Here is a 15,264-nt window from a genome sequence, read left to right as displayed (position 1 = left end):
TCACCAGTCTTAAAGCACCGCAAGGGTGAGAGAGGAGGAAGAGGATGAGAGATGGGTGGAAAAATAGTATTTTTCTCAGGCAGGCCACAGCTTCATATCACCCTACCTGCTATTTCCTCCTACCTCATGGCCATGCAACTGTAAGACTGCATCCCAAATGGCAACCATTTTTAATCTAACCTTTACTTAACTAGGCAAGTGAGTTATGAACACATTCTTCTTTACAATGACGGCCTACCACGGGCCAAACTCTCCCCTAACCCGGACGACGCTGAGCCAATTGTGAGCCGCCGTATGGGACTCCCGATCACGGCCGGTTGTGATACAGCCCAGAATCGAACCTGGGTCTGAAGTGGTGCATCTAGCATCTGCGTTACAGTCCCAATATAGTGCACTACTTTTGACCAGGGCCCAGATATAGGAAATAGGGCGCCATTTTGGCTGCGGCCTAAGTCTGTAAGTAGGACAGAGGATGTGTAGATGTGTGAAGGTAGCTGACAATGTCACAGCACCAATGATTTAGTGAAGCAGACAGCCCTGAAATTACTGCTGCCTATCTATAGGCTCTATCCCTGACTCCAAGCCTCCATCCCCACGCCCCTGAATGACAATACTCTTACAAGCTCCATCCCCATCTGTTTATCCATCCATTCACCCCTCCGTCCACACCCCCTCACTGAAAAGTCGTCCTCTATAACCCTCCCCCACCTCCTCACTGACAAGCTCCGTTCCGACTGACAGCTTTCTAACACTGTAGGGAGCTCAATGCATGGAGAGGTGCCTCATTGCTCCGTGCCTCGCCTTGCCTCAGCCAATCAATGGGATGGCACTATCTCAGCCAGCCAGTCAGATTAATGGACCTCATCCTTACATCGCTCTGCACATCACACCGGCACTATACCGTCGTTGCCATGGTGACACATTTCATTGTCGTATGATACGAACATTCCATATTTATGTGGTGCTTGGCCAAAGGATAGAGAGCTACCTGAATTTGCCTTTAAGAGAGAAACCAGTATCCATCTTGAAAGAATGCTGCCGGAGGGGATGGCTACTGTTGTATGGGCTCCTAACCAATTGTGCTATTTAGTGTGGTTTTTTGCATTGTTGGTAACTTATTTTGTACATGTTAATGCTACCGTCTCTTATGACCGAAAAGAGCTTCTGGATATCAGAACAGCGATTACTCACATCGAACTGGACCATTTTTTTTCGCAAAGGATATAATGTTGCTCCCAGACAAGGCCCAAATCCCTGACATTCGCATGCGAAAATAAGAAAGTACAGGGAGCGGAAATCAGGGTGCCTTGTGAGAATTCATTGGCGAGTGGCTAACCCGCCTCTACCATCAGTTCTATTAGCCAACGTACAATCACTGGAGAAACTGGATGATCTCCGTTCGAGACTATCCTACCAATGGGACATTAAAAACTGTAATATCTTATGTTTCACCGAGTCGTGGCTGAACGACGACACGGATAATATTATATTATCCATGCATTGGCAGGACAGAACAGCTACGTGGGGGAGTGGGTGGGGGTGGGGGAGTGTCTCTATTTGTCAATTACAGCTGGTGCGTGATGTCTAATAATAAGGTAGTCTCGAGGTATTGCCTAAATTAGATAGAGTATCTCATGATAAGCTGCAGACCACACTATCTACCAAGAGAGTTTTCATCTTTATTTTTCGTAGCTGTCTATTTACCACCACCAACCGAAGCTGGTACTAAGACTGCACTCAACGAGCTGTATACAAATCAACAAAATGGTCACTCCTTGTGGCCGGGGACTTTAATGCAGGCATACATAAATCCGTTTTGCATTTTTTTTTTACCAGCATTTCATGTACAACCAGAAAAATAAAAAAAACCTACATCACCTTTACTCTGCAACAACACAGAGATGCGTACAAAGCTCTCCCTCGCCTTCCATTTGGAAAATCTAACCATAATTATATCCTCCTGATTCCTGCTTACGAGTAAACACTAAAGCAGGAAGTACCAGTGACTTGCTCAATATGGAAGTGGTCAGATGACGCGGATGCTACACTACAGGACTGTTTTGCTTGCACAGACTGGAATATGTTCCGGGATTCATTCAATGGCATTGAGGAGTATATCACCTCAGTAACCGACATCATCCATAAGTGCATCGAATACATCTGTGACCGTACGTACATATCACCATCAGAAGCCATGGAATGCAGGTAAGATACGCACCGAGCTAAAGGCTAGAGCTGCCACTTACAATGAGCGGGACACTAATCTGGACGCTTATTAGAAATCTCACTACGCAATCAGACGAACCATCAAACAGTCAAAGCATCAATACAGGACTAAGATTAAATCCTACTATACCGGCTCTGACACTCGTCGGATGTGGCAGGGCTTGCAAACTATTATGGACTCCAAAGGGAAACCCAGCCACGAGCTGCCCAGTGAAGTGAGCCTACCAGACAGGCTAAATGCCTTTTATGCTCGCTTCGAGGCAAGCAACACTGAATCATGCATGAGAGCACCAGCTGTTCCGGACGACTATGTGATAACACTCCCTATAGATAATGTTTATTTTATTTTACCCTTATTTTACCAGGAAAGTTGACTGAGAACACATTCTCATTTACAGAAATTACCCGGGGAATAGTTACAGTGGAGAGGAATGAGCCAATTGTAAGCTGGGGATGATTAGGTGACCGTGATGGTATGAGGGCCAGAATAGGAATTTAGCCAGGACACCGGGGTTAACACCCTTACTCCTACGATAAGTGCCATGGGATCTTTAGTGACCACAGAGAGTCAGGACACCCGTTTAACGTCCCATCCAAAAGACGGCACCCTACACAGTGCAATGTCCCCAATCACTGCCCTAGGGTATTCAGAATTGTTCTTAGACCAGAGGAAAGAGTGCCTCCTACTGGCCCTCCAACACCACTTCCTGAAGCATCTGCTTAGCTTCAGAAGCAAGCCAACAGTGGGATGCAGGGTGGTATGCTGCTGGTAATTTGAGCAAGACCTTTAAACAGGTCGACATTCACAAGGCCGGGTGGAATACCAGGACACGTACTCAGAGCATGTGCGGACCAACTGGCAAGTGTCTTCACTGACATTTTTAACCTCTCCCTGACAGAGTCTGTAATACCTAAATAAATGTTAAATAAAAAATACAAATATATTGTCGGTAGCCATGAAGTGCTTTGAAAGGCTGATCATGGCTCACATCAACACCATCATCCCAGAAACTCTAGACCCACTCCAATTCGCATACCACCCCAACAGATCCACAGATGACGCAATCTCAATCGCATCCCACACTAACCTTTCCCACCCGGACAAAAGGAACACCTATGTGAGAATGCTGTTCATTGACTACATCTCAGCGTTCAACACCATAGTGCCCACAAAGCTCATCACTAAGCTAACGACCCTGGGACTAAACACCTCCCTCTGCAACTGGAACCTGGACTTCCTGACGGGCCACCCCCAGGTGGTAAGGGTAGTCAACAACACATCTGCCATGTTGACCCTCAACATGGGGGCTCCTCAGAGGTGTGTGCTTAGTCTCCTCCTGTACTCCCTGTTCACCCATGACTGCGTGGCCAAGCACGACTTCAACAGCAAGTTTAAGTTTGCTGATGACACAACAGTGGTAGACATAATCACCGACAACGATGTGGAGGAGGTCAGAGACCTGGCAGTGTCGTGCCAGGACAACAACCCCTCCCTCAATGTGAGCAAGACAAAGGAGATGATCGTGGACTACAGGAAAAATAAGGCCAAACATGCCCCCATTCACATCGATGGGGCTGTAGTGGAGTGGGTTGAGAGTTTCAAATTCCCACCAACAAGCTATCATGGTCCAAACACACCAAGAACGTTGTGAAGATGGCACGACAACGCATTTTCCCCCTCAGGAGGCTGAAAGGATTTGGCATGGGTTCCAGGAGCCTCAAAAAGTTATACAGCTGCACCATTGAGAGCATCCTGACCATTTGCATCACTGCCTGGTTTAGCAACTTCTCAGCATAAGGCAATACAGAGGGTAGTGCGTACAGCCCAGTACATCCCTGGGGTCAACATTCCTGCCATCCAGGACTTACATACTAGGTGATGTCAGCGGAAGGCCCAATTTAGTCAAATACTTGTCAAAATTGTCCAAGTCATAGACTGTGCTCTCTGCTACCACACGGCAAGCGGTACAGGAGTGCCAAGTCCTGGTCCAAAAGGCTCCTTATCAGCTTCTACCCTCAAGCCATCAGACTGCTGAACAATTAATCAAATGGTCGCCATTTGCATTGACACAACAAACTTTGTGTTTATTATCTATGCATAGTCACTTTACCCCTTCCTACATGTATAAATTACCTCAACTAACCCGTATCCCTGCACACTGACACTGTACCGGTACCCCCTGTATATATCCTCATTATTGTGATTTTATTGTGTTACTTTTTACATTTTTTACTTTAGTTTATTTAGCAAATATTTCCTTAAACTCTATTTTCTTAAAACTGCATTGTTGGTTAAGGGCTTGTAAGTTAGCATTTCACAGTAAGGTCAAAACCTGTTGTGTTCGGTGCATGTGACAAACACAATTTGATTTGATTTGACATTATGTTTCTGTGAGGGGAGAAAGCCCAGTTTAAATACAGGTGGAGCAGTTAACTGTCATGGCTGGCAGAAATACATGACCTGTTTGCATTCATTTGCTCTATTGATTTGCTGCCGTCTGTAATAAATTACAATCAAAGTCAGTTCTTGATATCGAAGAAGAACAATTGCATTCCCATTTATCAGTGTGGTTCATCTGTAGTAGGGAGAATAACATACACAGAGAGAAGCAGTAGTGCAGTCATTGCCTAAGCACGCACTAACTTAGAGGGCTGATTCGGTTACAGGGTTCTCCTCTGAGGTACTTTTGAGACTGGAATAGGAGAGGTTTGTCACAAATCATTTGATTTGTTTAATGAAAATGGTTGTTTCCATTTCGGGACCTCACCCAGTTAACTTTATATCCCTTCCTGCAGTAATTATTTTATGGAACAGTGTGTGTGTGCACACGTCCGTGCGTGTGTCAATACATGTGTTTATTCCACTATTAAAGGACGTTTACGTATGTACAGTTGAAGTCGGAAGTTTACATTAGCCAAATATATTTAAACTCAGTTTTTCACAATTCCTGACATTTAATCCTAGTAAATATCCCCTGTTTTATGTCAGTTAGGATCACCACTTTATTTTAAGAATGTGAAATGTCAGAATAATAGTAGAGAGAAGGATTTATTTCAGCTTTTGTTTCACTCATCACATTCCAAGTGGGTCAGAAGTTTACATACACTCAATTAGTATTTGGTAGCATTGCCTTTAAATAGTTTAACTTGGGTCAAATGTTTTGGGTAGCCTTCCACAAGCTTCCCACAATAAGTTGGGTGAATTTTGGTCCATTCCTCCTGACAGAGCTGGTGTAACTGAGTCAGGTTTGTAGACCTCCTCGCTCGCACACTCTTTAATCAGTTCTACCCACAAAATGTATTTAGGAATGAGGTCAGGGCTTTGTGATGGCCACTCCAATACCTTGACTTTGTTGTCCTTAAGCCATAACTTTGGAAGTATGCTTGGGGTTACAGTCCATTTGGAAGACCCATTTGCGACCAAGCCTTAACTTCCTGACTGATGTCTTGAGATGTTGCTTCAATATACCCATATACTTTTCCTTCTCATGATGCCATCTATTTTGAAGTGCACCAGTCCCTCCTGCAGCAAAGCACCCCCACAACATGATGCTGCCACCCCCGTGCTTCACGGTTGAGATGTTGTTCTTTGGCTTGCAAGACTCCCCCTTTTTCCTCCAAACATAACGATGGTCATTATGGCCAAACAGTTCTATTTTTGTTTCATCAGACCAGAGGACATTTCTCAAAAAAATACGATCTTTGTCCCCACGAGCAGTTTTGGAAGAGTGGAGCAGTGGCTTCTTCCTTGCTGAGCGGCCTTTCAGGTTATGTCGATATAGGACTTGTTTTACTGTGGATATAGATACTTTTGTACCCGTTTCCTCCTGCATCTTCACAAGGTCCTTTGCTGTTGTTCTGGGATTGATTTGCACTTTTCGCACCAAAGTACGTTCATCTCTAGGAGACAGAACGTGTCTCTTGTCTCCTGAGCGGTATGATGGCTGCGTCTTCCCATGGTGTTTATACTGGCGTACTATTGTTTGTACAGATGAACGTAGTACCTACAGGCGTTTGGAAATTGCTCCCAATAATGAACCAGACTTGTGGAGGTATACAATTTTTTTTTCTGAGGTATTGGCTGATTTCTTTTGATTTTCACCTGATGTCAAGCAATGGGGCACTGAGTTTGAAGGTAGGCCTGGAAAAACATCCACAGGTACACCTCCAATTGACTCAAATTATGTCAATTAGCCTATCAGAAGCTTCTAAAGCCATGACATCCTTTTCTGGAATTTTCCAAGCTTTTTAAAGGCACAGTCAAATTATTGTATACAAACTTCTGACCCGCTAGAATTGTGATACAGTGAATAATACGTCAAATAATCTTGACTTTAAAACAAAAAAATGACTTGTGTCATACACAAAGTAGATGTCCTAACAGACTTACCAAAACTATTGTTTGTAAACAAGAAATTTGTGGAGTGGTTGAAGAGTGAATTTTAATGACTCCAACCTAAGTGTATGTAAACTTCCGACTTCAACTGTATGTACACTGAACAAAAATATCAACAAAAAAATGTAAGTGTTTGTCCCATGTTTCATGAGCTGAATTAAAAGATCCTAGAAATGTTCCATACGCACAAGAAGCTTATTTCTCTCAAATGCTGTGCACACGTTTGTTTACATCCCTGTTAGTGAGCATTTCTCCTTTGCCAAGATGATCCATCCACCTGGACAGGTATTGCATATCAAAAAGCTAATTAAACAGCATGGGCATTACACAGGTGCACCTTGTGCTGGGGATAATAAAAGGCGTGAAGTTTTGTCACACAACAGAATGACACAGATACAGTGCCTTGCGAAAGTATTCGGCCCCCTTGAACTTTGCGACCTTTTGCCACATTTCAGGCTTCAAACATAAAGATATAAAACTGTATTTTTTTGTGAAGAATCAACAACAAGTGGGACACAATCATGAAGTGGAACGACATTTATTGGATATTTCAAACTTTTTTAACAAATCAAAAACTGAAAAATTGGGAGTGCAAAATTATTCAGCCCCTTTACTTTCAGTGCAGCAAACTCTCTCCAGAAGTTCAGTGAGGATCTCTGAATGATCCAATGTTGACCTAAATGACTAATGATGATAAATACAATCCACCTGTGTGTAATCAAGTCTCCGTATAAATGCACCTGCACTGTGATAGTCTCAGAGGTCCGTTAAAAGCGCAGAGAGCATCATGAAGAACAAGGAACACACCAGGCAGGTCCGAGATACTGTTGTGAAGAAGTTTAAAGCCGGATTTGGATACAAAAAGATTTCCCAAGCTTTAAACATCCCAAGGAGCACTGTGCAAGCGATAATATTGAAATGGAAGGAGTATCAGACCACTGCAAATCTACCAAGACCTGGCCGTCCCTCTAAACTTTCAGCTCATACAAGGAGAAGACTGATCAGAGATGCAGCCAAGAGGCCCATGATCACTCTGGATGAACTGCAGAGATCTACAGCTGAGGTGGGAGACTCTGTCCATAGGACAACAATCAGTCGTATATTGCACAAATCTGGCCTTTATGGAAGAGTGGCAAGAAGAAAGCCATTTCTTAAAGATATCCAGAAAAAGTGTTGTTTAAAGTTTGCCACAAGCCACCTGGGAGACACACCAAACATGTGGAAGAAGGTGCTCTGGTCAGATGAAACCAAAATTGAACTTTTTGGCAACAATGCAAAACGTTATGTTTGGCGTAAAAGCAACACAGCGCATCACCCTGAACACACCATCCCCACTGTCAAACATGGTGGTGGCAGCATCATGGTTTGGGCCTACTTTTCTTCAGCAGGGACAGGGAAGATGGTTAAAATTGATGGGAAGATGGATGGAGCCAAATACAGGACCATTCTGGAAGAAAACCTGATGGAGTCTGCAAAAGACCTGAGACTGGGACGGAGATTTGTCTTCCAACAAGACAATGATCCAAAACATAAAGCAAAATCTACAATGGAATGGTTCAAAAATAAACATATCCAGGTGTTAGAATGGCCAAGTCAAAGTCCAGACCTGAATCCAATCGAGAATCTGTGGAAAGAACTGAAAACTGCTGTTCACAATTGCTCTCCATCCAACCTCACTGAGCTCAAGCTGTTTTGCAAGGAGGAATGGGAAAAAATTTCAGTCTCTCGATGTGCAAAACTGATAGAGACATACCCCAAGCGACTTACAGCTGTAATCGCAGCAAAAGGTGGCTCTACAAAGTATTAACTTAAGGGGGCTGAATAATTTTGCACGCACAATTTTTCAGTTTTTGATTTGTTAAAAAAGTTTGAAATATCCAATAAATGTCGTTCCACTTCATGATTGTGTCCCACTTGTTGTTGATTCTTCACAAAAAAATACAGTTTTATATCTTTATGTTTGAAGCCTGAAATGTGGCAAAAGGTCGCAAAGTTCAAGGGGGTCGAAAACTTTCGCAAGGCACTGTATCTCGAGTTTTGAGGGAGTGTGCAATTGGCATGCTGACTGAAGGAATGTGCACCGGAGCTGTTGCCAGAGGATTGAATGTTCATTTCTCTACCATAAGCCACCTCCAACATTGTTTTAGAGAATTTGGCAGTACATCCAACCGGCCTTACAACCGTAGACCACGCGTAACCACGCCAGCCCAGGACCTCCATATCCGGCTTCTTCACCTGCGGGATTTGGTCAGCTGCTGAAACTGTGGGTTTGCACAACTGAAGAATTTCTGCTGTCAGAAACCGTCTCGGGGAAGCTCATCTGTGTGCTCGTCGTCCTCACCAGGGTCTGGTCCTGACTGCAGTTCTGAGTTGTAACCGACTACAGTGGGCAAATGCTCACCTTTGACGGCCACTTGCACGCTGGAGAAGTGTGCTCATCATGGATGAATCCTTGTATTAACTGTACCAGGCAGATGGCAGGCAACGTGTATGGCGACATGTGAGTGAACAGTTTGCTGATGTCAACGTTGTGAACAAGGTGCCCGTACAGACAATGCATTTTATTGATGGCAATTTGAATGCACAGAGATACCTTGACGAGATCCTGAGGCCCATTGTCGTGGCGTTAATCTGCCGCCATCACCTCATGTTTCAGCATGATAATGCACGGCTCCATGTCACAAGGACCTGAACATAATTCCTGAAAGCTGAAAAGGTCCCAGTTCTTCCATGACCTGCAATATCCAGCAATTTCACACAGCCATTGAAAGGAGTGGGACAACATTCCACAGGCCACAATCAACAACCTGATCAACTCTATGTGAAGATGTGTTGCGCTGCATGAGGCAAATGGTGGTCAAACCAGATGCTGACCGGTATTCTGATTCACGCTCCAACTTTCTGTGACCAACAGATGCATACCTGTATTCTCAGTCATGTAAAATCCATAGATTAAGGCCTCATTTATGTATTTCAAGTGACTGATTTCCATATATGAACTGCCACTCAGTCAACTCTTTGAAATTGTTGCATGTTGCGTTTATATTTTTTGTTCAGTGTATATAGGGGGTGGCTACTTTGAAGAATCTCAAATATACTTGGTTACTACATGATTCCATACGTGTTATGGCATCGTTGTGATGTCTTCACTATTATTCTACACTGTAGAAAATAGTAAAGCTAAAGAAAAACCCTTGAATGAGTAGCTGTGTCCAAACTTTCGACTGGTACTGTATGTCTGTTTACGGCCTTAATAGTGAAGCCATGCTTTCATTCCAGGCTCTAGAGACCAGTCATCATGCTGTTAATCACACACCAGTAGCTATATTCATACTGAGGAGGTGACCTTGCTGTGTAGATTCTCAGCATCTGTCCTCTTTCATGACTGTCATACGAGACAGACCAGGCAATAGGTATCCTCCCATGCTAACATAACATGGGACTGAGATAACTGTTCTACAATACACGGTCACCTCTATGTCTGTGTGAGAACATGTTTAAAATGTCCTCAGCGGTCAGTGTGAGGAATACCTGGGTCGTGTTCATTAGGACACACAGCGTAAAACGTTGTGCATTTGCGTTCCTGATTGGACAAGTCCAGGTAGTCCCTCCTTGTTTTAGTCCATTTTCTTCCTTTTGGTGCCTATTGAACATGACCCTGCTGTCTGACACACAGAGTTTCAAACACTCGTCGTTATTGATTTCAGTTTCAATCCAAGTCGAAGAAGTAAACACCAGTCACATTAGCAAGAGGTCTGTCTTTCTGACTGGCAGCAAGAGTTGCCTAACAATCATCTGCATCATTAAGCTTTTTTATTCTGAAGGTGTTTTTCTACAATGACTGTAGCCGTAATACACCGACAAAACACGCCGGTCGATGCATGAACACTACAATAGAAAAACTGTCTGGAAACAAACAGAGAGAGAAGAGAGAGAAGTATCTGGCACTCTCTCCCTGAGAAATTAGTCGAGATGGAGATCTGAAGGTTTGTCAAGCCAGCTTGCCAATAACATCGGCCCCAAATCACCCCCTCTAACTTCCACTAACTTTTCAACTTCCCTCATTTGCCACACTCTCACTCACACTCACAGGAGGGAAAGCTGCTCTTGAAGTTTTTGGCACGGTAGAAGTTTTTAGAATTCCACAACCATTGTTTAGTTCTAGAAACTGTTTGTGATCACAGTGGCATTCTGAAAGGCTGTGTCAGTGCCTGTCTCATAATAAGGCATCTGTGGCAACCAAAGTCAGCGTAGGAGGAGGGGAGAAATGAGTGGGAGAGAGGAAAAGAGGGAGGAATGAGAGACATAAGAGCAGAGGGGAAGAGAGGAGCAGGGCCTATTGAGCTAGAGGTTTAATTAGCCATCAGATGGCTTTGACACCTTCTCTGATCTCCAGCGAGAAGGAGTTCATTGGCAGAGTGGCACTGCTACTACTAGATAACATGGAGATGAGAGAGCACTGCTACTGTAGACAACATGGAGATAAGAGAGCAATGCTACTGTAGACAACATGGAGATAAGAGAGCAATGCTACTGTAGACAACATGGAGATGAGAGCACTGCTACTGTAGACAATATGGAGATATGGAGATGAGAGAGCACTGCTACTGTAGACAACATGGAGATAAGAGAGCAATGCTACTGTAGACAACATGGAGATGAGAGAGCAATGCTACTGTAGACAACATGGAGATGAGAGCACTGCTACTGTAGACAATATGGAGATATGGAGATGAGAGAGCACTGCTACTGTAGACAACATGGAGATGAGAGAGCACTGCTACTGTAGACAATATGGAGATATGGAGATGAGAGAGCACTGCTACTATTGACAATATGGAGATGAGAGAGCACTGCTACTGTAGACAACATGGAGATAAGAGAGCAATGCTACTGTAGACAACATGGAGATGAGAGAGCAATGCTACTGTAGACAACATGGAGATGAGAGCACTGCTACTGTAGACAATATGGAGATATGGAGATGAGAGAGCACTGCTACTGTAGACAACATGGAGATGAGAGAGCACTGCTACTGTAGACAACATGGAGATGAGAGAGCACTGCTACTGTAGACAACATGGAGATGAGCGAGCACTGCTACTGTAGACAACATGGAGATGAGCGAGCACTGCTACTATAGACAACATGGAGATGAGAGAGCACTGCTACTGTAGACAACATGGAGATGAGCGAGCACTGCTACTGTAGACAACATGGAGATGAGCGAGCACTGCTACTATAGACAACATGGAGATGAGAGCACTGCTACTGTAGACAACATGGATATGAGAGAGCACTGCTACTGTAGACAACATGGAGATGAGAGAGCACTGCTACTGTAGACAACATGGAGATGAGAGAGCAATGCTACTGTAGACAACATGGAGATGAGAGAGCAATGCTACTGTAGACAACATGGAGATGAGAGCACTGCTACTGTAGACAATATGGAGATATGGAGATGAGAGAGCACTGCTACTGTAGACAACATGGAGATGAGAGAGCACTGCTACTGTAGACAACATGGAGATGAGCGAGCACTGCTACTATAGACAACATGGAGATGAGAGCACTGCTACTGTAGACAACATGGATATGAGAGAGCACTGCTACTGTAGACAACATGGAGATGAGAGAGCACTGCTACTGTAGACAACATGGAGATGAGAGAGCAATGCTACTGTAGACAACATGGAGATGAGAGAGCAATGCTACTGTAGACAACATGGAGATGAGAGCACTGCTACTGTAGACAATATGGAGATATGTAGATGAGAGAGTACTGCTACTGTAGACAACATGGAGATGAGAGAGCACTGCTACTGTAGACAACATGGAGATGAGAGAGCACTGCTACTGTAGACAACATGGAGATGAGAGAGTACTGCTACTGTAGACAACATGGAGATGAGAGAGCACTGCTACTGTAGACAACATGGAGATGAGAGAGCACTGCTACTATTGACAATATGGAGATGAGGGAGCTGAAAAAGCTAGGTCTACTCAGAGAAGAAGAAGGGATGAAAGATATGGGATATTGAGAAAGGGGAAGAGAGGAGAGGAAGAAAAAGGAAGAGAGGAGAGGAAGAAAAAGGAAGAGAGGAGAGGAATAGAGGGAGAGAGGAAAGAAATAGAGGGGAAAAGAGGAGAGGTAGACAGGGGGAGTGAGGAGAGGAAGAGCGGGGGAGAGAGGAGAGGAAGATAAGGGGAGAGGGAGGAGGGGGAAAGAGGAGTTGAAGAGAGGGGGAGAGAGCAAAGAAAGAGAGGGAAAGAGAGGAGAGGTAGAGGAAGAGAGGGTGAGAAGTAAGGAGGAGAGGAAGAGAAAGGGAGAGGGAGGAGGGGGAAAGAGGAGAGGAAGAGAGGGGGAGAGAGCAAAGGAAGAGAGGGAAAGAGAGGAGAGGTAGAGGAAGAGAGGGTGAGAAGTAAGGAAGAGAGGGGGAGAGATTACAGAAAGAGAGCAGAGAGAGAGGAGAGGAAGAGAGGAGGAGAGAGCAGAGGAAGAGAGCGGAAGAGAGGAGAGGCTGGAGTAGCTAGGTCTAAACTCAGAGGGGAGGACAGGAAATGAGATAGAAGGAAGAGAGAGGGGGTAATGGTGGGTAGTGGGGGTGTAGTGTGGAGTGTGAAGAGGTGGGGTCAGGTGGGGGTGTCAGGCTCCTCCAGCTGTGTCAAAACGTGGCTCCATGGCAGTGAGGTCGATACAGAGATGACAGGAGGTGACTGGTTAAGGACTGAATTGACTAGCAGAACTGGAGCTAAACTGAACCTGGAACGGAATGGGAATTGACCTGAGTGCAATCGTGCAGGTTGAGAGTGAAGGGGTGATGAACCAAAAATGACATTAACCCCCCTGATTATAATCAGGGGGTGATGGAGGGCTGTGGACGGGAGGGATGAGGGAGATGGAAGAGGTGTGAGGTCAGCTAACTCAGAGAAAAATAAATGCCGTCTCTCTCGCGACCTCACTTTCAATCAAGGTGCAATAATTAGAATGTTATCATAGAAGACATTCGGCCAACGGCAGTTTGCTTCAAAGACAAACATTATACCATGTAGTTTATACCAACGCATTTCTGCGAATACCACCAGGAGTTCAGGTGACTCACCCATCATGCGCGGTCCCATCATGACATTGCGTGGCGGCATGGAGGGCTGGTCGTCCATGGACTCTCTGGTCCCGAACATGGAGTGGGAGATGTGGCGCTCATGGTCGTCCAGAGGGTCTGTCAGAGGCTGCTCCTCCACCCGCAAGCTTCCTGGAACCTCCTAAAGAGGGACAGAGAAAGAAGAGAGGTCACTAAGTGGAGGGGAAAGAGAGAAGAACATCAAACCCTTGATGCAAAACCAAGTCTCAAGTCTCAAACAAGGTTCAGTCTGTCCACGGCCACTTCAAACATACAATACAATCTTTCACGGGTTCGCATGTAGGAACCAGTACCAAAGGCGGTTTCATCTTCCAGTCAACAGACAAGGCAGTGCTCCCAGTCAGATGAAGCAGCATAGATTTCCCATAGCTGTAAACACAGCTGCCTCATCCAGTGGGCCTCATTTAATGGCAAACTACTTTTGCTCGGTGGTCAATGTATTGCGACACTGATTGTTGGGCGAACCGGCCACTCGATACACGTGTCACTTTTAACACAACCCTATTACTGAGTGACAGTTAAGAAATTACATTGTAGGGTTTTAGCTTGGACCTAATAAGAAACACTAGACTTCATGAGTCTTGTGTTTCCAGTCATCAATGTTAGGGGGGAGTGGGGTAAGTTGAGAAACATTATATATTCAGCATCACTCCGTCAATGGAAATATAGTATTCTTTCTAACAAAGATATCTATATATATTTCAGAGTGTTGTACATCCCTGGAAATAATCCTAATTCGTGTAAACATTACAGTTTTGAAAACATAGCTTGTCTAAACAAGTGGTCTCTTGGCAGGGTATGGGGTAAATTGAGTATAAACTGATGTATAGAACAATCTTAAAACGATCTACTTAGCATTGTGAAACCTCTAACGTAATAGATTCATTTGACTTGGTGAAAATCCGTTTTTTGGACCTAACTTGCTTACCACTTTTTCCATGTGGTTTCTTCCTTCACAAACTCCATGGAATGATGACCTCTTCCTAAATATGTGGTCAAATTATACTTTTTGTGTATGGTTTCCTAAAAAAAAAAGGGAGCCTCAATTTATGCCTTTGGCGCAACTTACCCCACTCTCCCCTACAACCATTCTGTCCTTGTCAACAGGTTGTGTCCCAAATGGCTCCCTTTTCCATGTATAGTGTGTTACTGTTGATCAGGACCCATAGGGCTCTGGTCAAAAGTGGTGCACTATGTAGGGAATAGGGTGTCATTTAGAACACAAACAGTGTAAAACTGTACAGGCTATGGTGGGAATGTTCTGTGATGCATTATGGCCCCAGAGAATAAAATATCATTTCCCACAAACATATCAGAGAAAGAGAGAAGGAGAAAAAAAGAGAGGGAGAAAATACTGTAGCATTGTTTGGCAGTCACCTGTGAGGGAACCACGTGCGACTGGTTAGAGAACAGAGCCTGTTCCAAAGACAACAGCCGGGCCCTGTTTCACCAACACACACACACGCATGCGCAAACACACACAGAGTTGATTCTTTA

The 15,264-nt window shown here is 44.4% G+C and overlaps 1 protein-coding gene across 4 annotated transcripts in view; it reads right to left on the bottom strand.

Annotated features, from left to right (window-relative positions):
- LOC110535542 (partitioning defective 3 homolog) overlaps positions 1-15,264 on the bottom strand; it is a 542,091-nt gene that overhangs the window by 215,982 nt on the left and 310,845 nt on the right. For all 4 annotated transcript variants that reach the window (XM_036935238.1, XM_036935240.1, XM_036935237.1 and 1 more), the window contains exon 14: positions 13,729-13,888. In XM_036935238.1, coding sequence (XP_036791133.1) covers positions 13,729-13,888 — 160 coding nt within the window. The remainder of the gene's footprint in view (positions 1-13,728; positions 13,889-15,264) is intronic.

Source organism: Oncorhynchus mykiss, chromosome 11, assembly GCF_013265735.2.
Source record: "Oncorhynchus mykiss isolate Arlee chromosome 11, USDA_OmykA_1.1, whole genome shotgun sequence".
Lineage (NCBI taxonomy): Eukaryota > Metazoa > Chordata > Actinopteri > Salmoniformes > Salmonidae > Oncorhynchus > Oncorhynchus mykiss.
Note: the sequence above shows the minus strand (reverse complement) of the source record. Positions and strands in the feature narration are given on the sequence as shown.